We start from the raw sequence: 24682 nt of genomic DNA, 5'->3' as shown, positions 1-24682 counted from the left end.
AAGCGTCATGATAGGAAAAACTGGATACTCATTTTCTATTGTATTGCATTTAATTGGAACTTTCTGCTCTGTAGGGAAAACTAGGACGGATACGCAAACTTTAATAACGAATAACGATAGCTTTGTCAGGATACAAAAAGCACACGAGCGGACACAAATCGCGTAAACAAACGCAATAATTTTGCACTTGGGTAAAACACAAATTTTCATTAAATAAAAAAGGCAACAGAATGGGTCTTACAATTTTCATAATCGGCATCTGATTAAGCCTGTTACTGTGCATTGCGTTTGTGCTCGTTTCACGTTGTTGATCACAACGAGGTTAGCTGATAATGAATCTGCTCTGGCAAGGGAATTGACAACTATTGGCATATAGTTGCCTCTGATTCCTCTGCCAATCGAATCACGTCGCATGATTATATTATAATTATTATTATAGTATTAGTTTTTTTTGTTTTTTTTTGTTTTCGTGACATTGCATTAACGATTGCTTATTCCCTTGCCATTTCCTTGTAGCCTGAATCATTTTCTGTAAACAGAAGGGGTTTCTCATGAATTTCATATCTCCAGAAGGTGCTAGTTACCGGGAAAAAACATTCAAAGATTAGGGACTTGTTTTTAAAAGACTTACGCTCACGTCCGGATGATTCGCGATTGGCAACATGAAGCGAGCAACCAAAAATAATTTCAACCAATGCTGCGAACGTATATGGACCAGGTCATCAAATAAAAAAAGGGATGGCAGACTTTTGCCTTATAGTGCACGCCGCTTTAATTTTGTTGTTGCTGAAAAATAGAAGCCCAGAAGGTTCGTCTCGTATAAAAGCTGTAGTATTAGCTTCTAATAGAGATAAGAAGGTTATCAATGCTGTTTGCTTTGTCTGGACAACGTCGGTAACGTGAACTGGATCCGTCGTTGTTGTCCAGGGTGACGGCAAAATGTATGTTTTCTACAACCGACTTTCGGTTCTGCCCGTGTGTAGAAGTGCGGTTGCTAGTCAAAGTTTGAGTAACGATGACTTGAGGTTGCTACTGACATTTCCCGCGTCATCAGTCGGGGGTAGTCTCCCAGGTGGGCAGATACCTTTTAGCCATAATCTCCATCAAATTACGCTGATAGAGAAGCTAATAGTAGTGGTAGCGTGAAACGCACACGAATTATGATACATCGTCATTGGCCCAGTTTCTAAACATCCTCAATTCAATTGCAGTTGTTCAGCTGTATAACACTAAAGTAGGGTTAACTCTATCAATGCCAAATGTATTAAATCAGAGCATCATTTGGGAGTAGGCACTGCCTGCGAGAGATCCAGTGGGATACGTCATCTTCCCTCACTTCTCTCGTTGTTTTCTTTCTTTCCCACTTGAGCACAGCAAAAAGTAGGATGAGACGACAGCAACCGGTGACATCAGCGCTAATGTACTCGTGTTCGGCAGTCATCAACTGCTTTTTGGAAAGGAAACTAAATAAAAAGACACGTAACGAATCTCAGAACAAGTCGGGTGAAAGTGACAATTATAATAATAAGCAGGGAAGCAGGAAACAGAAGAATAGCAACGCTAAATAAGAATTGAGATGCACTGACATCGGGTTGGGCAGTGCATGATGGCAACAGAAATCGCAAGAGTGTGTTGCTACTCGTAATACTGCAACGAGACACAAATGGGAGATCAGAGAAATGATGTGTCGAAACGAATGGGATAGAAAAATCTATTAGTATACGTCTTCAATTCGAGCAGTTCTGAAGAACGGGTCAGGAAAATGAAATGCAAAGCAAAAGCCATCCTATGGCCCCATTTTTGTCTCATTTTATAGAAAATTTACCTACACAATCGGTAGCGTCGAAGAACCCCTTTGAATAATGGTCTGGCATCTCGCGCTAACTTCGCCTACCATCTTCGCCCACCCTGCGAACTCCCAACATCCTCCCAACTCCCCATTCCCGCCTCCCCCCCTTTTTTTTTGCCTGCACAACACGGGATTGAACGTGTTCTACGGACTGGTAATGCACGCTGGCGGAGTCAGTCTCTCGAACCGTGCGCGACGTAACGGTCCTCGGTTGCCCTTCCACTCCCGAACCGAAAACGTATCAGCTTCTTAAAAAATTCAACGATTATCACAAGAAGCATCACAATCACTGCTATTGTTACCACCCTCTTTTTCTCCCCCTCTCGCCCTTTTTTGCGACTCAATCTCTCATACCCGCCGTACCCCAGCATCTTTCCTCTCTATTTCCAGCTGACACTTCCCTTCTTTTTACGTCCTCAGCCACCGATTGTTTTGCCCATTTGTTTTTGCTTTTGTTTTCTTTTTTGTTTGGTTTTCTTTTTTTATCTATCTCCTTCTCCGTTTCCTTGACCGATACACAGTGCCATCGAGTTCTACAATTTTGAATATTCATTACCGTCTAGTCGTCTGCTCTTCCGCTAATGTCAGATTCCGTTCTGGCTGACAGGTCGACGCACGCAGTCGCCAGCACGTGTGGTCAACGATAGCCACTGTTTTCAAAAATCGGAACGGCCAATAGCAGAAGCAGAACATACGGGCAACCGAACGCTATAGATATAGAGGAATCACAAGCGTGTTTATCAGTGAACTGTTTTGTGCTACATTATTGGCGACTGGGCAGTTATTTTTTCGCACCAGTTTTCTATTATCAAGTGACCTCGAAAAGCGACTCTCCCGTTCAACGATCTTCTACATTGTGTCTTTGTTATTGTTCCCAGAGCGTAGTCAGTTGTTTTATAGATATAGTAAAAAAAAAAAATGCAGGTTGAGATAAACAACCAATGCGTCTGAAGGTTTCCCATTTTGTCATGTGAAAGTGAGATTCAGTCGAACAATCACGAACCGGTGAGCCTCTCATTCTTCTTTGTCAACCTTTGCCTACGCAATCCCCTAGTTTTTGAAAGCAATTGGGCTGCTGCTGTTTGCCATCTTGACGTATACAGCCAAGCCCAGCCCACAGAGCCGATGCACGTTGGGTAAAATATTCATTCAGTATTCCACGTATTACCACCTTTCACAGTGACTGATGGACTGTGATTGCTTTCCTGTCTGTAATAGACGGCCGCGTGACTGATGACGAAAAACTAATGGCTCTTTGGCGCGATGGAAGGTTGCATCTTTTTTTAGTTTCGTTTTTTTTTGTTGATTCCGCTCTTTGTTGCTTCCGTTTGCTTTTGACTCGCTGAAGTAATGCCCGTGTTACGTATTACTTCCCATATTTTCATATGCGTGCCATACTTGGGTAATGTCAGCTACTATCTATAAGCTATACCATAACGCAGGTCACGTGGGTCAAGTCTAACTGGCCCATTTATTCCGCCAAATCTGGAGGCATAGACGTAGAAAGGTCTTGCAAGTCGATGTTTTTGGCATTTTCGTGGCCTTGTTGGAACCATGGGTGGCTTCTGACTGGGTAAAGGTAGTAGGTGGCAGTTGTATCTATCAAAGTAAGTCGATTGGCTTTGACTGCGATTTGATTTCAACTCGATTTAGCGCAGCCTAGCGCAAAGCAGTTTCCCGTCGTCAACTACGGTCGTTTTTGAAGCCGGGCATCTCGAAAGTTGTGATTTACCGCTGCCTTGGGAATTAGGGGGGTCGGTATGGAATTGATTGCGTTCGATCAATGACGCCGCGAATCAGGTGCTGTTTCGCTCTCTATTTTCCCTAGAGAACTTCGCTGCAGATGGGACAAAGTCGTCTATTGTGAACGCTGTATATTTATTAAAAACTTGATAGATACAGGCCGGCCAGTCGGATATCTTTCATGGAGATAGATCGCTCGTTTGGCGTAGATTGAGAACATCAAAGAAAGATGATGGAATCGAATTGATTATCGATGATCGTTGGCTAAGGCTGGGCCCCGATGTAACTTGCAATTCGGAATCGATTATAGCTTTGCGGGCTGTTGGCTTCTTACCAACGAATGGAGCCTACTGTTTCTAACCGTCGCCCCTCGCTGAGCCTGATGGTCCTCCTCACCGCTTTCTTTGTCACGTACCCGTGACTACAACGTAGCGATTGTCTGCGGGCTCCAGGTCACCATGACAACCTGCAAAGGGGACTAGTTGCAAAGAGGAAGCGACCCACGTCACCAACTGACGCTTCCCCGCAACGGTTTTCATTTACTCAAAGTCTACTGAAACCTTGGCTATCTTTCGTGTCGCCTTCATTTTGACAGCCCATAATGTGTTCGTTATGCGTGGGCTGAACGTATGGCGCGTCGTTTTAGAGTCAACGCAGGTTGTAGAGCAAAGGTGAAACGAAAAACGGTCGAAAAACTATTTCTCAAAGCAATCGTTGAAGTGGAGACAAGGCATTTGACTGAGTAAAAAGCGAACTGATCGACGCTCGTGTCGTTTCCGTTCAATATTCGGCAGTCAAAGTCAAATGTCTTGGTTAAAACTTCAATGTACTGAAAGGTTTTTAAATAAGCATCGACATGACCGTATACAGTTGCATGTATGCAATACCAGTGATGTAAAACTGGGAAAGAGATAACTTGCGTAGAATTTTATCAAAATGAGATGACTGTTTCCTAGTTTCCGTTCTGTACCTTTCAAAGGAATGGTAAAAAAGCTGTCAAAGCGTAGCAAGGGTGGAAAGAAGGCTGAAAGAAAAAATCGATCAGACACGAAGTAGGGAACCGCTATTAGAATACGGTAAAACCTTGTGCAACTTTATCAAATAAATAAATATCGATGGCTTTGAGAGCTAGTGTCTCAGGTACAATTCCTCGATGCGTCCAGAATGCTTTCTTTGCCTTACATATGCATGCGGTAGCCTCATTATTTAAGCATTCCGTGCTCCTAAATCGCCCATTTATCGACTCGGCATACCTTCTCTTCCAAGAACGGCCAAGTGCCAGCAGTCAAGCTTCGAAGAAGATAACAACTTTAATTTATTTATGATTTTGCCTTTTTTTCTTCGTTCCTTGTTGCCTCGTTGACGAGAATTATTTTTGGATAACCAAACTTGCACTTCACCATTATCCCTGACGTTTGCATGTTACTTTCTATTTTTGAACTTTGCCATTCGTCAAAGAGTCGTCGTCTTGGGCTACGGGTCGTTGTTAGATTGAGACATTATTTTTCTCAAGGGAAACACAGGCTTCATAAACATCTTCGATTTTATATATAAATGTATTTTATACCAACATAATTACTATTATACTAACGGGCACATGATGTGACGGGTACATTGTTTAGTGAATTTTTACGGGAAACGAAGCAAACAGGCTGACAACGCGGAAATAAGTGGAAATATTGAGAGAAAAAAAAAGGAGATAACGAGATTGAGAAAAGAGTACGGTCGCCTTATTTGAAAAGAAGCTGTCACGAAAGCAGCCAAAGAGGGCCCATACCAAGAAATCTAAAGAGCTTCAATAAGACGAAAGGATGTCGAATGTCTTCTTCTTCCGACTGCACAAGCTGCGCCGACAGCAAGAACAGGAACAAGAGCGTCGCCAGCATCAACAGCAACGAAGACTGTCTGGCTCCAGCAGTCTCAATGGAAGCGGAAAGAGGCCAATGAAGATGGGACGCTTCCGGCAGTTGACTCGTCCGTCTATCCACTGCCCGTCGCTCGTCGATTCCAACGTCCTGACGATGGTGCCCGGCCGTCTCTTTGAAAGGCCGGCCACTATGGACCCGTCTGACAGTCTCGACTACATTGCCTTGCAGATTCCCAGGTAGTTGTTGTGTCAACAATTTCGGTCACTATTTTCACGCACAACTCCGATGTGTTTACTTAGAAACTCTACGGTTAAGCGGAGCGCGATGCGTTCGCAAACGCTCACAGGCTCATCAACGTCATGCATATTAGCGATGGCCCCAGCTGGTTTTATTTGCCTAACTGCTAAGTCAATAGTGAAACGATGAAAGCGGAAAGTTAGACCATTATAACACGATTGTTTAATTTAATATTATAATATATTCAGGCGCATTACATATGATTCTCGAGTCTGCCGGGATTTACATGTTTTCTTGTTGCAAATCGTGTTGTGTCAACGTTCGAGGGCCACCAACTCAACATCGACATGATGTCGTTGCCCTGCGTTACCGTGTCATGCAGTTTACTCTCCGGTGTTGCTACATCCAGCTCAGTACTGATTAATCCTACTCCTCCTGACCTTTTGTTTTTTCCTACTTCGCGCCACTCAGTCGTGAAGTCTTTTTGTTTTGTTTTTGTTTTAGTTTAGTATTACTGTTTTCATTACTATTTTTTTTTTGGGGGGGGGGGGGGAGGGAGGAAAGGGAACTGGGTAGGGAATTCATGATATGTCGGCAGCAATGATAACGACTTCAACCGTAATAATAAGTGAAGTCAATTTGTAATTCTTCTTGTCTTTTCAGCGTTTTTGTGGTTAAAACAGCCTTGCCTTTCATTTTCTTCGGGTTCTCTTGGCCAGAGCCTTTTTCTCAGAACCGTACTTCTTAACTAGCGTTATTCGTTTGGAAGTTATCCGCAACCTCTAAAATCTTGTCGCTTATCATTTTTTCTGTTTTAATAATGAGAATTACGAGATTCTAAAGCAGTCAATTTAGGACGAAAAGATGAAACCCTGAACGCCCTTTCCTCTCTTACTATGGCGCACGTTTTCTATTTCTTTTCAATCCATGCAAGACATTTGTGGAGGACAAATTATCGCGGCATTTGATAAAATTAGCAACAGATTGTGCTGACCTTCGTTCATTTCTAGACGCCAAATGAAATACAGGAAACAAGTAGTGGAAAAGGCGACGAAGAGAAAAAACGAAATGCGGGCCTAACTCGTTGCTAGGCATTGCCTTTTGACGTCTACAACAAATAAAAATAAACGGCGCTTTGCCCTTTCTGTTGGCTCTTGCAAAGATTCGTTTAATTGAGACAACTCAAACGTGTGCTTCCTCCTAGGTTTTACCAAATCCCCGGTAAAATATTTTATCGGGTTGGAAAACAAATCTATTAAAAGGTGCCTGCTGTTCTCTACGTTGCTACTTCAAGTTTTTGTACTATAAAAAAAAACGTCTTCTGCTTCAAGACCCCGTAAGCTACGCGAAAGGTTGGGCTTCTTAGCGTGATTAAGTGCTAAGCGACTTGAAAGAAAATTAATAAAAACTCAGTCCCATTATAAACGGCAGTCTAGTTTATTATTTTCATTTTCGTGTATGTTTTAATGGTTCCCCTTTTTTTTTATAGATTTTCTTTTCTCCTGTTGGGAACAAAAATGCATTTACATAATTGGCAACGCAGTTATATTTGCATTATTTCTTATGATATACATATATTTATTATTTTTAAGCGCGCTCTTGCGCTTTAGGTTACGCGCAACAGGGTAGGAGCCTGATTCTACTATCAAGCGTTAATGAAAAACAGAACCTATATCTACCGTGGTTAATTTGGCTACACAATAAAAATTCCGTTGAATTTGTAAATGCAAACTTTCCGAAAAGAGAAAGTGAGCGGGACGTCCTCTCAAAAGCATCGAATGAGGCATAACAATACCAGTTTGCTGATTATTTGCAATCCGCAAACAGCTGTGGAAATGGTTTCAAGAAGGTTTTCATAATTACCAAACACAGAATACGGATCTCCCTTAAAAAAAGGAAATTGAAAACAACATTCAAGGAGAAGGGAATGGGTGAAGCCAACCAGGGATTTCATCGCCAGTGGTTGGCTTTCGTCGGTCTGACACCATTGTAGTACTTTTCCTTTTGACATTTCACAGGCGGACTAATAAAAGAGTTCATGGATGGGTAGTCAAGAGCGAACAAACGCAAAGCGCAAGCCTTCCAAAGAACCAGTCTGTTACAGCTCCATTCGTCTAACGTGCCGCATACCGCAGGTCCTTTTCTAGGATCCTTCGATTGAATATCACGAAGGTTTGCGTATGCATGTAGGGAAAAAAAGTGGTCTATATGTGTACATGAAATGATACAGAGATACAATAATACATAATGAATGAGACCAATATGGTTGTCCTTTGTGACTAAAAATCGACCATTGGCGATTTGTGCTCCATGGACTATTGCGTGCAAGGCCGTGTGCAAGGGAAAAGGTCGGCAGGATAGAAAAGTTGCGCGCGCGCACTGTCTTTCAAAAATTTAACGGAAACTAGGGAAACAACCCCCGAAAGAAAAATTAAATCATAAGAAAATTGAATGGCACAGATAAAAAGTGGACGGAGGATCTTGACGAGGTCTCAGAGGGCGCATGATTATGTTTGCGCAATCTTTAACTTTGCTTATTGGTTTAAAAGAACCAGAGAAGAGGAATGAATATCAAAAGTTGACATTTGCTAGATTTCTAAGCTTTTTTTTAATGGAATGAAAAAATCTGACGCATTTCAAACAATTCACGATCAACTTAAAAGCTCAACCAATTGGTCATTTTGAAAAGAGAACAGCCCCGAAGTGTATGCTCAATTGGTTGATGTCTCTCGAATGGCTGATCCACTAAAGCAATCCTACAGACCGATTTTAGAGATGCAGTCTGATTTCTATTGATCTTCAACACGATCCTTTTTCTGGGTACTATTGTAACATTTTAGCATAATAATACAGTGTAGTAAATGGAAACAAAACGTAGGAAATTCGAATTCAATTTAGATTCGAATAGGCCAATTGATGCAACGTAAAGAACAAAGCCAAAACGGAAAGAGAAAAAAGTGGGATTTTTATGGAACTGTTTCTAGGCAAATCAAAGGCAAGGAAATTTAGCCGGTGAAGAGGAAAAAAGAAGAAGAAAACAAAAAAAAAAACACGTAGAGTTTTCTGTAGATAAAACTGCGCCCTGTACATTGGTAGTTCGGCGTGAGCGCTGCTTTTCAGGACGGAGAATGCGCATGCGTTGAGCAACAGGGCAACTGCTTATTTACCGCCGGGATGGAAAAACACTCAACTTGTGTCCACCTTTCATAGAAACAGAGCAGCTAACACTGGCAAGCTTATGTATGTTACAAAGGACAGTAGTAAGCATAGTAGGTGGATGCAAAGAACAAACGCCATCGCGCACTCAATCGCTCTCCCGACACTGTATTAGAACAATGGACTTAGTAGGCTATATGTAAAGTATCTTAGTATTATAGGTTTATAGTGCTTGGGTGATGTAGAGTTACGCAGCTGAAGGTCTATGAATTGTAGACAGCTCCATTGTCCTTCGTTTTTCCCAATGCCAACCTACGGCCAATACACTACCATAGCTGTCGATTCGTTACGTAACAGTCATATATTTTAGGTACTACACGATAGATAACCGAGGCCAGCTTGAGTACTGTGTGTTATATATAGCACCCACCGATGGGCATGTCTTTAACTGGTGTGTAGAATATGTACGCTTGCACTGTGCCATAACCATCACTCGCCGCCTGCGGTATATCCTTATTGATACGTGCTGTCCTTCTGCTCCCTCCTGTTCCTCAGGGGGCCCTGAGCCACTGATGCTCTGTGCATGTGCGCCGTTGTGATGATGCCGTGAGCTCATATTGGTAGGTACCTTATTTGGTTTTCTGCTGCTGCCTTGTCCACGATCACGTCACCATACGGTGGATGGGAAGAACGACAGATAGTCACGCTCTTGCTTCACTGTCCCGTAAATACTCAACGTCTAGTTCACGGTCCGCAAACTCTCCCCTCTACTCCTCTGTCCTGTACCTTGCTCAGTGGATGCGATCGGAAACAGTTGTGCTATAGGCGTTGGCTGTATGTGCAACTGCTAGTGTGTGCGTGTGTATGTGTGTGTCAACTCTTCGCCGATTCCTTCTCAGTTGTATTGCTATTGCCGCTGCACTTGACGCTTCGATATAATTTGTTCCGCGCTAGTTACCCGTTGGCGAATCGGGCACTGTATGCAATGAACTAGTGTGAGCTGATACAGGTGTAAACGCAACCTTTCTTAAAGCGGGTTGTGGTACCTCAAAGAGTTTGAATTCATCTCTTAGGTGCTTATGAGAGGCTCAGGCGAACAAGTTTTCGCGCAAGGTTAGCCTGACTAACTTCAAAAAGGGATTTTTCAGCATAAATTATCGTATTACTGCCTGAACGGTATTGTACACACGTTTTAATACAAGTGGAGCCCCAGTTGTACAGAAGCTTTCGTTGCATATCAAAGGAGGAGGCTAAAAGGATGTGACGATCTGTATGGTATGCTCACGTTGCAGTAGGCAACTTTCAGTCGCTTTGTTGGCGATGGCGTCATCGGGTCAGGCAGAGAATCGTATCACTTGCGCAAGTGGCACGGCTGGTGCGTTGGCCACTGCTGCCGCTTCGGCCGCCAGTAGTCACATGTATTCATACAATTGCTTAGCCTCCGTATGGGATAGCTATGAAAACATTCCTCGGTAAGTTGTTTTTCTGTCATATGTTACTTTAGAGCTGGTTTTAGCATTTAATATCTATGCAAAGTCTCTGTACGTATGTGTATTGATGCCAGCGTGGATATTAGGTGTGTGTATCACGCGTTATGGTTGAACAGGTTAGTGTGCCTTTGTTTTATAGCGGAGACTTGACAACTGTATCGACCGCAAAGTTCGAACGGTGTTGTCCTCATTCTCTGTGCGACTGTCAGCAACCTTGTTAAATGATTACGTCGACTCACTCTTCATTATTGACTTTGATGATGGAGCTGTGTTTGTTTATCCCTGTCTTTTTTTTATTTTCGGTGCATGCAGAGTGAGAGTGGAGTACTACGTCAACGAAAACACATTCAAGGAACGGCTCCAGCTCTACTTTATCCGCAACCAACGATCAAGTGAGACTTCCCACTATTTGCATGTTTATCCCTCACAACCCAGGTCTATCAGCATCACCTTAAGGATTTGATCCGTTGCTGTAGTGCTTGTAATAAATCCCTAGATGTTTCGAGAAAGCGGCAGCTTTCAATCTAGAAAACGGTTTCAGCAGCACGAGTTGGCCAAAGAATGTATTCCTCCATCGATGAAAAGAGTTTAGCCATTATCGTTATTGAACATTTATTTTTTCTTTCCTTTTTCATTTTTTTTTCTTTTCGTGTCTATGCGTGTTCGACAACGAATCAATTGTCTCCTGCCGTCTAGGTCTGCGGATCCGAATCTTCAACCTGTTCATCAAACTGTTGACGTGCTTGCTCTACGTCGGCCGCGTCATTTTCGACAATGATCCCACTCAAGCCACTTGGTAAGATTCCTTTAAAAACAGATTTTTCTAATCTTCAATCATGTACGTAATTGAGATAACCAGAATAGCAAAACAATCAAGTACGTTCATCTATCAACGTAAACGCACTAGCAATTTTATCTCCGTCTTCTTGGTGCTGCGTTACGCACATGGTCATATTCTTATTTCAGCTTTTCTTTTATCTGAATTTAGCTTACATCGTTACTCTCCCGGAGCGCGGGAGCAAAAAAGCAAGTGACTCTGAGTCCGGTGGTCTTTGGGTGTATGTTATAAGAATAGAACGCTTGATACCATACTAATCATAGCGGAGGTAGTGGCTAACGATAATAGAGCTGAGCAGGATCGCCACATTTTGCCCAACGCCATCGAGGACGGGGTCGTGTAATGTGGATACTTCACGATGGGGATGCTTTCTATAATGAAAAAGAGAAGAGAAAAAAGAGAAAAAAGAGGAAAAACGTGAGGGAGAGAGCGAGAGAGGAGCAACTGCATTTCGCTTTGTCGAAAAGTGCCACTTAAAATCGTTATGTCCTTCATTCTTTTCTATTTCAGCGGTAAACATAGGGATGGGGAGTTCATTTGCTGGTCAGCGTCGTCTGTTAAAGGCCTGTGTCAATTTGTAAAATTTCTCTTGCTGTTTTCCCAATAGTTTGGATCGTTAGCGCGGTGACTATAGAAACGAGCGGATACAAACGAGCTCTCCGATGCGCTGCGTGTTTGTCCTGCGTCTAGACTCTAGTTTAATCTTTGCCTGCAGTATACGTGCACCGTTCCATAGATCATCCTTTTGATCATGGGCATCACCGGGCACATGAGGCTGGCAGGTTCAGGGATGGACGGTTCGATTTCAGTTTCCTATTACCGTTGCTCTGTCGTCAGCCGTACAAGCAAACTGATAAGGTGCAAGAGTCGCTGGGAACCAATAGCGAGTTAAAGGCAGTAACAAGTTGGATTATATAAAGGGGAATGCTGGTTACTGGTCCGTTCGGTTAGGCAATCATGGAAACATATGAACAGCTTTATACAACCAAATAAAGAAAAATAAACGTACTTTGTAAGTTCTATGTCATTACGTGGGTGCGAATAAGAAACAGATTATGGCCAATGCCCTCGGTTGTGCTTCTCAAAAATTAGAAATAAACATACTCACTGTCAAAATAAGGCATAGGTTCATAGAAGGGAGAATCAATATCGGAATATAAAAGCAATCGCAATACGTCGACTACTTTTCGCCGGTCGCCGTATGTCACCATGGTGATCTGCCGCGACACGGTGAGATGGTATTGCGAAGGTACCAGGATTTCAGGAGAAATTCGGCATCTCAAGAGTAAAAAAGCGTTATGACTATCTGGCGGTAGTGCTTTTACTAGTGGATGAATATTTGGTGTTTTACTGTTACACTAATAGGCGGTTCATGAGGTCCAATCACGAAGCACTCGCATATTTGGCTGACTATTCCGCTTGAAACTGCTAACAATGTTATCGTTAACAGTAGGCAGTAATTTACTGCACAGGAGGGAAATGTCGTAGATTGATATCTCATCTGTTGATTATTGGGTTCGGCATTTAGGTTAGAACACGGATTACAAACCTAAGAAAATGTTGGCAGAACTCGATGAATGATTTCATAGATCGATGGCATTCTGTGAAACTGCTCCGTGATTTTATGTGGAGCAGCTACACTGAATGCCCACTGGGCCATCCGAAAATTATCACTGCAGTGCCACTTAGGGGCGCAAAGTGCGATGACTTGTCCAAAATGCCACAGAACTATTTTAATCCATTAGTGGAGGAAAAATTAATTAGTAATAAATTGTGCACGAGGCTGATGAACTTTTCATGGCTATGATGTGAAACAGATTTTGTGTCCTTCTTACCTACCCTAGTTAAACAACTTATTTTAAAATTCTAAGCCTGTTCGAAGTTTAAATTGTACAAAACATAAGGTTCGCCTTGGTACCTACCCGGTAAAACGTGTAAATGACTAAATTTACAATTTTGCATTAAAACGACATTGCCAGTTTTGTTGCATAAACATACAACCAAGAGAAGAAAATGGGCAATTTGCCCATTAGTCTTAGTCTCGTTACTTCTATCATTGTATTTTATAACTTGTTGACAATTTGGAAATTAAAGAAATCATTCTAAATTGACTTGATTCTGCAATTCATTTGCTAATTTCTATTCCAGTTACGGATGCGAGGTGGGTAATAAGACTGAATATTTGGCTGCATATGAGAAGACGCCTCAACAGTTTATGGACAATCCCATCATTCACTGGGAAGCTATCTGGTGGATAGAACGGCCCACCGCACTCTGGGTCATCGAAGTCATTTTCGCCCTCATCAGCCTCATTGAAACTCTCCTAGTTGCCTATCTCAGCTACAAAGTATACCTTTCATTACATTCTATACGTGTCTGCATGCCACCAAAATTTCTTGATTGTGCAGTTCTATCTTTGTACGTTGGTGTGAGTTGTGCGATGGTTTCAATTACGGTTGTGTTACGCAGCTATAATTAGCATTATACAACGTCGAGTAGTTATTTGTCATTGCACATTTTTATAAAAGGGAAACATCTTGCAGGAAATCCTTTCGTTTTACTTCATCTTGGAGCTCGTGAACACCATACCATACATTTTTACGGTACGTATGGTATATGGATTGCGACGTGTTTAGCAATAAAACTACGCCTAAAAAAAAAGAATATTAAATTTTTTATACTTTTAATTCAAATAATGTACATATTTTTTATTTTTTTTTACCTTAATTTTTCATCCGACAATCACATCACGCTGCCGGAATTTAACAGTTGTTTTACTCGCCGTGGCGTCATCTGTTCATTCCCGTCTTCCTCAACTGCTGGCTGGCCAAACGGGCACTGGAAAACATGTTTGTGAGTATTATCGCTGTACCTTTTACCAGCTGTTGCGTTCCTTCTTTCGTTTTGTTGCTCTTGGTGATTTTGTATTCCTGGTAAAGAAAAGTTTTGATTGGTTGGCTTGATCGGTCCAAAGACCGAATATCGAACTTTTCTAAACTTAGGTGGGGGTACGCTGCATCTAGTGCTATTGTGTACATTGTACACTAGCTGTGTGCAGCTATGACACATATCGATGCGGATGCTCATAAACATTGCATCTCACAGTTGCAAGATGCTGCCATACTAAAGGTTTCAGCAGTTCATCGAAAGAAACTAGTTCGGTCCATAAATAGCGTTCACCACACGCTGGGCAATTGATTTGTTTAAATCGCGCCCCTTGGGGAATGCTTAGAACAAAAACTTTGTACGTTTGTTAAAATTGACGTTAACAAAAGTTTGACCTGTTATTTTAAAAGAATGACCTCCATCGGGCGATGCAGCGTTCCCAGTCTGCCCTGTCTCAGCAGCTGATGGTCTTGTCAGCCACTCTTCTTTGCCTCGTATTTACCAGGTCAGTGTTATTTGCGTTTACTGCTGACCCTCTTTGCTTCGATTTATTTAACATCTCGATATCATTAAGGCTTGTGAGCTTGGCAACTTAATTTTTATAATATATTTACGAACTCCAAGATCGTTTAGCTGACTTAGAATTTTTCTGATTAATTGTAAAATGTACTGTACCTGATTCCCAATGAGACCTGCAAAACTCAAGTAAAGATCTTGCGGGACTAAAAACTTAAATAGGTCTAAGGTCTATATCTATTAGCCTAGATCTATTCATGCTAGGCTTTTCAGCTATTATCGAATAGAAAAATAATAAAACTGTTTTTTGCCGAGCTGATCGTCGGTTACTAATGCAGTTTACTTTAATAAAGCGTGTAAAAATAGCAGAGTATTGTATAAATTTTTTTCATGGTGACTGAACGTTTCAGTGTGTGCGGAGTTCAACATTTCCAGAGAGCAGGTCATCGCCATTTCAACTTGTTCCAGTCATGCTACTTTGTTGTGGTGACATTCTCAACTGTCGGCTACGGCGACTACGTTCCAGACATTTGGCCGTCGCAGCTCTACATGGTCGTCATGATTTGCGTCGCCCTCATTGTCTTGCCCACTCAGGTATATCTTTCCGTTTCCTCATACATGCATAGTTAATGAGTTAATGAAGTAGCCTAGAAACTACCCAATTGTCCATTGTTCCGCAGAGACCAGAAGCATTCCGTTTTATTCGTCTATCATAAAACCTTACCACTTGGGTTGCTATTTTTTTTTTCTTGGCCGCCTTGGAATAAAGCGACTAAGTTGAATAGTTTTCATAATGAATACTTCAAACGAAAGTCCATTGCTGCGATTGAACTGCGTATTGTAGACGCAGATACCACGTACCTGCGTTGTACATGTTCCCAGGGGCGGAAAGCGTATCATTCGAACGATAAAGATACTGAACTAGCGAAACTCTTACTAGCTTGAGATTTCTTCAAATTACTCGTGGGAATGGTTTCCCATTCTGCACCAATCTACTGGCTACCTTATAAACTATTATAATGCGGTGGCACATTGTCGAAGAAAAGGCTTTACGACGTGGGCAATTATGTACTCACGCCCAACTTTGCTCACAGACACAATGATATGCATTATTCGCCATTGGCTATCATCTGCCAAATGTGAAACTTTGAATTGTACGATAGACGAATAAAAAGTGGTCTTCCTCAAGTTTACTCTGTCGCTAACTTGAGGGGGCGTGGAATTAATGTTACATGCTTTTACCTCAACGTATCCTATTAATGTGCAGTCAACGTGCCGTTCGAAAAAACAAAAATCAATTGTTGCTGTACCCAAAAATGCGCGCATTCCGTTACTCGTAAAAGTTTGTTTTGAATTTAGACAAGTAGACCATAACTGCAGGTTCCTAACCGTAGTATGTAGACCTACAAATACCTATGCAATATTTTGCTGTCAGTTTTGCAACCCTAGTAATAACAAATTTTTCCCAATTGCAGTTTGAACAATTGGCCTTCACCTGGATGGAACGTAAAAAATTGGTAGGTGACACTAAGATGTATCGAGGTCGGCCCAGCGAGGCTGCCGACACATCGCTATGTCTTTTACGACTTAAAATACTTTAAAGTGTGATGCATAATCGATCTAGGGAGGCACTTATTCGTCTCATCGAGCCCAGTCGGAGCGTCACGTGGTCGTCTGTTCGACATCGTTACACGCCGACACCATTATGGACTTTCTCAACGAGTTTTATGCGCATCCTCTTCTCCAGGTACGATTGCTTCAGCTACTCTAGTCGACATCGTTGAAGCTTAGGGTTGTCCTTTCTAACCCCTTGTTATTGTTGAGCAAAGGGAGGGGGGTTTGCGTTCATTACGAGCTAAGTGTCGTGCAGGCATAATGGCAAAAGGCTGTTCTCAAGTTATAGTATGCAATGCAACTATGCTAGCAAGCCTCTAGCGAGTACCGGGACACGTTTGCCAACACGGGTTCTCATTAGTTTACCTTGCCTGCAGTCCTACAGTACGAAATTAACGAGTTTGTTTTGTCCCACGAACTAGCTGAGTCATCACTGGCTAGGATTCTGTCAACCATATCCCACGTGCTGCATTTTGCCTGGGGTAGCCACCTTTTCATCCGTTGGCACTCGATCACGAGAAGTTTCCCCCCGAAATGTAGGAACAAAGTATTTTCAATGCGCTAGTCCTTGGCTAAACGCTAGTCTTGGACTCAAACGTAAAACATCCTGAAAAATTGTTCACAAATAAAATCTTGTCTATGGTTCCCCGAAAATGCTGCAGATGACGCCATGTTCTTTTCAACCTTTCATCTTCTCACGACGGAAATCTATTATGCAAACTCAGAGGAAGGAAGCGATCGATACTTAATTAGATAGCAGGTCGCAGCGGATGCCAAAAAAGAAAACGCATACAAAGCAGCAGACAAGTAGTGAAACCGCTAGAAAACTTGAAAAGAATGTGAGGAGAGCAGGAGACATGGTGAATGAGGAAAGTAACGGGAAGCAGATTTTTTTCTCCTGCTTAGATGGAGTGTACTGCTTGACAGACGGATCAGGTTTCACACCCTTCCTTGTAATCTCCGCAATATGCTGTTGTGTGTCGTTTGTTTGTTTGCATTCTTTAATGAGAAATATTTGATGACTCATTACATTAAATGAGGATGTACCTTCTCCGTTCCCTTGCACACCTTATTACAGGCGAACACAACATCCAAGTTGATGCTTTTAGCACCGTTTCCGTCATTTAGTGTCGCGCTTCTGCTCTCACGAGTAGTCGTAGCTAAAACGAAATACAAGGGACTGTTAAGTCTCACAATGCTGTTTGATTGTTTGCACAAAGAAAGTAAGCGACTCTTTCTGAAATTGCGTTGGCTTTATGGGTTTCAGGACATTCAAGGGGATCAGGACATATGATTATAAAGAAAAATCACGTACTTGCCAACCCCCCTCATAAGTCGTGTCTAATCTTGTGTCCTATGTGTATGGCTGTTTTCTTGTTATACAGGATTACTACGTCGTTCTCCTGTCGCCCATCGAGCTGGACACGACGATGCGGATGATCCTGCAGGTGCCGATGTGGGCCCAACGGGTCATCTACATCCAGGGATCTTGTCTCAAAGACGCCGATCTGGCCAGGGCACGCATGAACGAAGCCGAAGCCTGTTTCGTTCTGGCCGCCAGGAACTATTGTGATAAAACGGCCGCTGTAAGCTTATTCTGCCATTTTATAATCTTCGCATTATTTTCCGTCTTATACGCCTACCGCATCAAGATCTGCTATGAACTTGATAACTCATGAGCTTAACAAACCACGTCGTGTTTCATAACTGGCAAACTCGTGGCAAGCTTAAATTCCGGGCTTTAATTTAATGAAACCATTTTACGTAGCAACCCATAACTAGTCTAATGAAATAACAAGTTCATAGTTTGTGGACCAGATTTTTTTTTGTGCTTCCGTGCGTCATTTATGTGTTGGAACTTTTGATCTATTATTATCAATTAAAATATGCCCCGAGCCCCGCCATGCGGCATTGTTGTTATATAAATAATAAAAAACTTAAGTCTTTTGTTCAATTTTTCAGGATGAACACACAATATTGCGATCGTGGGCCGTAAAAGATTTTGCGCCCGAAGTCCCTCAGTACGTGCAGATTTTCCGCCCAGAAAACAAACTGCACGTTAAATTTGCACAACACGTTGTGTGTGAGGACGAGTTCAAGGTAGGCCTTAATGCCCAAAGCTGGCGGTTATCGAAAACCCGCTTTTTATTTTATTTTTTCTTTTTGTACGATTTTTATTATTTAATTCAATCAAAAAACCATTTGCCTTTTTTAGTTATTTCTATGCATAGTATAGCTGTATTTAAAAATTCTGGGTTAAATCTTTTGGCTGAAATTTCTTGTAGCTCCATACACACTACCGGTGATTTCGTTTTCACGTGAAATGCAGAATTCAGAGAACTAAAATGATCGAACTTTTATTTCTTTTTTTTTCCAGTACGCTTTGTTAGCAAACAACTGTCTGGCTCCGGGGACATCAACTTTGGTTACGTTACTTCTTCACACTTCTCGCGGCCAGTAAGTATGCGTTGTAACTGCTAATTCCTTCATGATTTTTGGATGTGACCGATTCGTTTCTTGAAATCCCTTTACAATATTTCAAAAATTTACTACCAATAAAGTGCACATGGTGACCTCCGAGGGTCGGATAGAAAATCCTGGATGCTAGTGAATAACTGAGATTTATTATAGGCGTCAGAATTGTTAAAGAACGAATTGGTGCTGTGTGTGTTCACGTATCACTACAGTTTTACACGTGTTTGATCAACATACGTATTCACGTCTTCGTAAATTACTGGAAAAAAGAAAGGAAGAACTCGACGGACTTGTGTTGACGGCGTAGAATGATTAAGTATTAGGTTCTCTGTTGGTTGGTTTTGCTAGTTTTTAGATATGCCTTTTTGTTTGTGTAGGGAAGTGCAATGCAAATAGGTTGAAGGCAGGCTGATTGCAGTATGCGAGGGAAGAAACAATTGCAAAAAAAAAGTAAATACGATAGAAGGCTTGAAAAAAATTTCAGTTGTAACAATGTTTATGTAAAAATTTCATAATATATAGTGGGTTTATGCATACAGCTATGGAATTTTCATCCTTCTAGGGGAAACACATTGACATGTTGACATTAGAGTTTTCACGTGCTGTACATCACCTGGCCAGCATATACGAACCGATGCGTCCGTACATGTTAGCAAAGCAAAGTGAAGCGCAGTTAACAGCATCTGTAACTAAAATGCCATTCGGAAACATAGTTAAACTATGAACTATGAATCGTGTTTGCCTCGAAATGCATGTTATGCTTAACGTTTTGATTACGTTTTCTCACTATCAAGGGAAGGCCAAGTGTCGGACGAAGAGTGGCATAGACTATACGGAAAATGTAGCGGCAACGAGATCTACCACATCCTGTTAGCGGAAAGTCGTTTTTTCGGCGAGTATGATGGCAAAAGTTTCACGTATGCCAGTTTTCACTCACATCGGAAATACGGTGTGGCATTGGTGGGAGTGAGACCAGCCGAGATGCCCGAATTCTACGAGGAAACCATTTTACTAAATCCAGGCCCTCGACACATCATGAAAAAAACTGATATTTGTTTCTACATGAGCATCACCAAGGAGGAAAATTCGGCCTTCGTTGCCACACCGACTGCCTCCAGTGGCACAGATGCCGCCGCCCAAATGCAACAACCAGCTAGCAGCAGTGCTCAATCCAACATGGAGGCTGGGATGACTTCCACCATGTCAGGAGGTTTCGTAAAATCTAAAGAGACGGTTTTGACGACGACTACTATGACAACAAGCGGAATCGTTTCAGCTCGTCACGTTATACCAAACAGCAAAACACAGACTTCTTTTCAAGGAAACATTTACGATGGACTAACAGCTCGTTGTTCGTCGCCCAACAGTAAACTGAAATTTTTAAATTCTTTGTTGAATTAATGCAAACATTTTGACGTTCTTTTCAGTATTTGATAGTGGAATGCCTCGCCGTGGTAGTTTCATTAATCGAAACGACTCCATGGACAGCACGACGGCCTGCTCTGTTGGGCAATCAGAGTCTGGGCAACGCAGCAACGTTTGCCGGTGGTGCGAGCAATTTTCTCGGCGTGCCAAAGAGCGACTCTCCCGGCCTTTTAGCCGTTCCTAGTGGACACAGTGGTAAGGTTCTACAAGCTTGCTCGCTTTACCGCATCTACGTATATACTAACTACTTGTGTAACTTCTTCGTATCACACATAGTATTTTGATTTTCTTCATTTGTTTTAGCCTGGGGATGGGGGGAAGGTGGGAGGTGTGCGTATCAGGCTTCTTCATTTAATACATACCGAAACTGATTTTGATTGGTATACACCTTATCAGAGCCTTATCTATTCTGAAAATACTACTGAACGTGGCACAATACGTCCAATCGAAACCGTTGTTTGAATTACAATTCCAAACTCCAATTATCGAAGGATATAGCAAGAAAAGAAAAAAGAACATTCAGTCGCATGATAGATCATACACACGCTGGACTAATCCGATTGTTTATTGAGAGTCTGATAAGCTCTGATACATACTACGGTATCTATGTTGCGTTCTATTGGGCCCCTAGTAGTCGCTTTTTGTTCATCACCTCCAACAACCATCCTCCTTCTCACAATGGCATTATCGTTCTCGCTATGGTGCTTTATGCGCCTACTATGCGTGTATCCGAGCTAATTAACAGTGTATTAGTTGCTAGAAATGGAATATTTGGTTGATTTTAGTAGCGGAATAGCTATGCCTAGTACACTATTAGATTATGGCTTCCAGTAATTTGTACCGTTTGCTAGACGAAGAGACCACACGGATCGCATTGAAGTTTACTAGTCATATAATTATAATACCTCGTTGGAGAGTCCAATAGGAAGGACGGCATGGGATATGTAAACTTGATTTAAGAACTTTTTCGTCGTACATCCTCTAGGTTTCTAAACCATCTGAATTTAAAACGAGTACATTTCCTGTGTATCTCGTAGGATCAAGACTCCTATGATACACGACAAAGACATAAGTCATTTCACGATGGAATAACTGATGGTTTTAACTATACGTCGTAAAATCTAGGTGTAGAAAAGATTGCTCTGTGAAATATGAAATGGTATTTTGTGCTAGAAAAAAAAATTTATAAAAATGAAAAAATAGAATCAAGTGGCACTCACATCTTTTTTTCATCGAATTTCCAGAAAGCCGACGACCGAGCATCTTGCCAGTCCCTGATATGTTTTCGGGTTCTACTATAAACCTGGTAGCTGGTCATACCACAGCCACCGAGGATAGTGAGGATGAGATCGACGATGACGTTCCGTGGCCCGCCCCAACCGAAAAGATCTCGTAAGCCTAGCAATTATTGCCTTAAGAAAAGCCAGTCGGAATATTCTTAAGTACTAAAGGTAATCTCTTATCTATGAATAAGGATCGTGAAAGGTTTTCCACCGGTGTCGCCGTACATTGGCGTTAGCCCCACCTTATGTTACCTTTTGAAGGAGAAGAAACCACTTTGTTGTCTACAACTTACTCAGGTATCTGTTTTGGCTCTTTCACAGCATAATTGATGTACGCCTGTAGCTAGCGGTCTATCGCAGCTCATAGAGGTCTCATTTTTGTTTTGGTCGAAAAATGAATAAGGAGATTTTTGTCGGCATATGATAAATTTTATGTATCTTCCGTTGGTTTAGGTGTGTGAGCACTCGAGCCATCGAAGTGCCAAGGAATATAATTGGTCTAATAAAGTCATCATCCTCGCAGCTGATTACGCCTCTACCGGCATCTATAATTTCGTCATTCCCTTGCGAGCTCATTTTCGCACTAAGTCGAGTTTAAACCCTATTGTGTTGCTACTGGAACGAAAACCAGACGTCGCGTTCCTGGACTCCATCTCTTATTTTCCATTTGTCTACTGGATGCTGGGGACCATTGACTGGTAAGTCCATACTGTGTGCAGTGTCTGGATAGGTATTGCCATCCGCATGCAGACAATTATTCAGAACATTTTGAATTAGTTTACATTATTACCTGTCTTATTCTTTATTTAAACTGATATAGTTTGGACGACTTAATAAAAGCGGGTATAATACTGGCTGAAAACGTCGTCGTCGTCAACAAGGAATTCTCCAATTCGGCCGAAGAAGACACTCTCTCCGACTGCAACACCATCGTCTCCGTCCAGACCATGTTCAAGTAATACGAGAATCAAAATTAACGCAAATAATAATCGTAAAAACAATAATAATAAGAAGAAAACAAAATTTATAACTATAATGGAACAACTGCTAAGGGCTTACCGAGTTTAAATGGCAGTTTTTAAAAACTATTTTAGGTTTTTCCCAAGTATTAAGACCATTACTGAACTCAGCCAGTCATCCAACATGCGTTTTATGCAGTTTCGTGCACACGATAAGTATGCTCTACATTTGTCGCGCATGGAAAAGGCTGAGAAGGAGCGAGGATCGCATATTTCCTACATGTTTCGACTACCGTTTGCTGCCGGAAGCGTTTTCTCCGCTAGCATGCTTGACACACTTCTCTACCAAGCTTTCGTTAAAGACTATGTCATCACTTTTGTCCGTCTGTTACTTGGTATTGACCAAGCCCCCGGATCAGGATTCTTGAGCTCGGTACATGCTTTATTACGGAACGATTCTTCTCAATAAAAAAAAAATTGTTTTTGTTACAGATGAAAATCACAAAAGAAGACATGTGGATTCGCACCTATGGACGTCTCTATCAGAAATTATGTTCTACCACTTGCGAAATACCTATTGGTATCTACAGGACGCAAGACACATCCAACTCTGAGAGTGTAGTTATAAAAATTGGCAATTTCATTCTACTGCATCTTTAGCTTGACGACACTCTCATTCTTACCTTTCTCAACAAATAACAGGTTAGCGAGGATATGGCCCGTGAAGATACCGGTTGCGCTGACATACCTCGACGAGGGAACTATGACACCCCAGTTCACTCGCGGCAGCATCCCGGGCGCGTTTCACTGGTACCCATTCAAGAATAACCTTTAAAATTGAATTGTAAAAGTTTAGTAATTCATACCAATATATATTTTTTTTTGTGAAACAATAGTTGACTGACGAAGCACGTGACAATCATACACAACTGATAGAACGAGCAGAAATCGCCAGCTTAGTTCGTTCAAGAATGGACAGCCTTGGTATCGATACCCTTGATTATGATGATGTCTCAGAGAAAAGATCGTCACTTTCTTACGTCATCATCAATCCTAGCTGTGATCTTAAATTAGAAGAGGGCGATATAATGTATGGCTAGTGTATTTATGGCTAAAGTAGCTACAGTTTGCTAAAATGTCTGTTGGATAATATTTTAACATTTCGTTGCTCCTTTCAAATTCACCAGTTATCTGATCCGACCAAGTCCATTCTCGGCCCAGAAGACGTTCGAACGACACAACAGTCGCCGTCGGTCGCATATCAACATCTGCGAGGAAAGACGTCGACGCAATAGTACGAAACCAATGCCACAGAAAGCCAACTCACTTTCTCTGCCAGATAGCCCAGACATCTCTCTAGGCCCACCTTCCGGCCTGGGTGCAAATCGTGGAAGATCACATTCTCTTCGCGTTGATGATATTCTGATGAGGCGTTCTAGCTCTTTGCGTCAAGGTTTGATGACACGTAATACATCAAGTGTGGAGGAGGTAAGCTTGAATTTAGAACCTACTGGAGGGACGAGTGGTCTTTTTTCTGGATCAGGCTTACGCGGTGGAAGCATCAAGATTCCTTTGAATGGTAGCATTGGTTTAGAGGTCACTCCTCCTGCTGACCAGGATTGTAGTGACTCTGAGGAATCTCTAGATCTTCGTGGTACGATCGTATGACACCACCCTCCACCCGTAGCTCAATCCAATATAAAAAGTAGCAATCACTTCCCGAAGCCAATTACACCCGCCATTTTTGTCTGTGATTCAGATGACTAAAACATGATAAGGATGAAAATTTCCATCACTGAAAATCCTACCGTTCACTATCATTCCAATTTACATCAACATTTTACATCCCGCAAACAATTTGGAGGGCATGTTAAGCTTCGCTTATTTTATTTTCTTTATTCGCAAGCACACATAGAAAATACCTTATGCGACACTATCCGAAATATTTGATCAACACTCCGTCATTCCCTATAGCCTCCACTGCCTTGATTCTTTTCACAGATTGTTGAAATTGCGCAGAATGATTAGACAATAGCATTTACCATACATCCGTGATCGACTTCTTTGAAATTTGTACGCATTCGATCATTTAGAAGTTTTGGCATATTTATCGGAATGACAAGGTGAAATCATATTGTTATTCGAAAAATAAATAATTCGCAACTGTGATTTTAATATTACGAAATCATGCATGTTAGTCTCTTATAGAAGTATCCTTGTTATATACGAGTTTCCACATTTTCTTTCACTTGTAATGGTCCATCATTTGCACCATACGCCTTTCTACATATCTCTCATTTGTTGAAACACCAATGGAGTTTCATACTTTCGTAAATTTTTTGA

At 41.7% G+C, this 24682-nt stretch overlaps 1 protein-coding gene across 1 annotated transcript; it reads left to right on the top strand.

Annotated features, from left to right (window-relative positions):
• Positions 1 to 2652: 2652 nt before the first annotated feature.
• On the top strand, positions 2653 to 24129 carry LOC130698389 (potassium channel subfamily T member 2-like). Its single transcript, XM_057521049.2, is given in 26 exon segments — positions 2653 to 2985; positions 5215 to 5696; positions 10656 to 10735; positions 11040 to 11139; positions 13330 to 13528; positions 13710 to 13784; positions 13951 to 14034; positions 14478 to 14572; positions 14994 to 15177; positions 16059 to 16100; positions 16208 to 16330; positions 17583 to 17783; positions 18160 to 18297; positions 18575 to 18654; positions 19467 to 20038; positions 20100 to 20176; positions 20178 to 20292; positions 21342 to 21489; positions 21572 to 21677; positions 21834 to 22078; positions 22201 to 22335; positions 22475 to 22772; positions 22832 to 22957; positions 23042 to 23149; positions 23236 to 23429; positions 23527 to 24129. Coding segments are annotated over 25 exon segments (4299 nt in total). The 5' UTR covers positions 2653 to 2985; positions 5215 to 5403; the 3' UTR covers positions 24008 to 24129.
• The last annotated feature ends 553 nt before the right edge of the window (positions 24130 to 24682 follow it).

Source organism: Daphnia carinata, chromosome 8, assembly GCF_022539665.2.
Source record: "Daphnia carinata strain CSIRO-1 chromosome 8, CSIRO_AGI_Dcar_HiC_V3, whole genome shotgun sequence".
Lineage (NCBI taxonomy): Eukaryota > Metazoa > Arthropoda > Branchiopoda > Diplostraca > Daphniidae > Daphnia > Daphnia carinata.
Note: the sequence above shows the minus strand (reverse complement) of the source record. Positions and strands in the feature narration are given on the sequence as shown.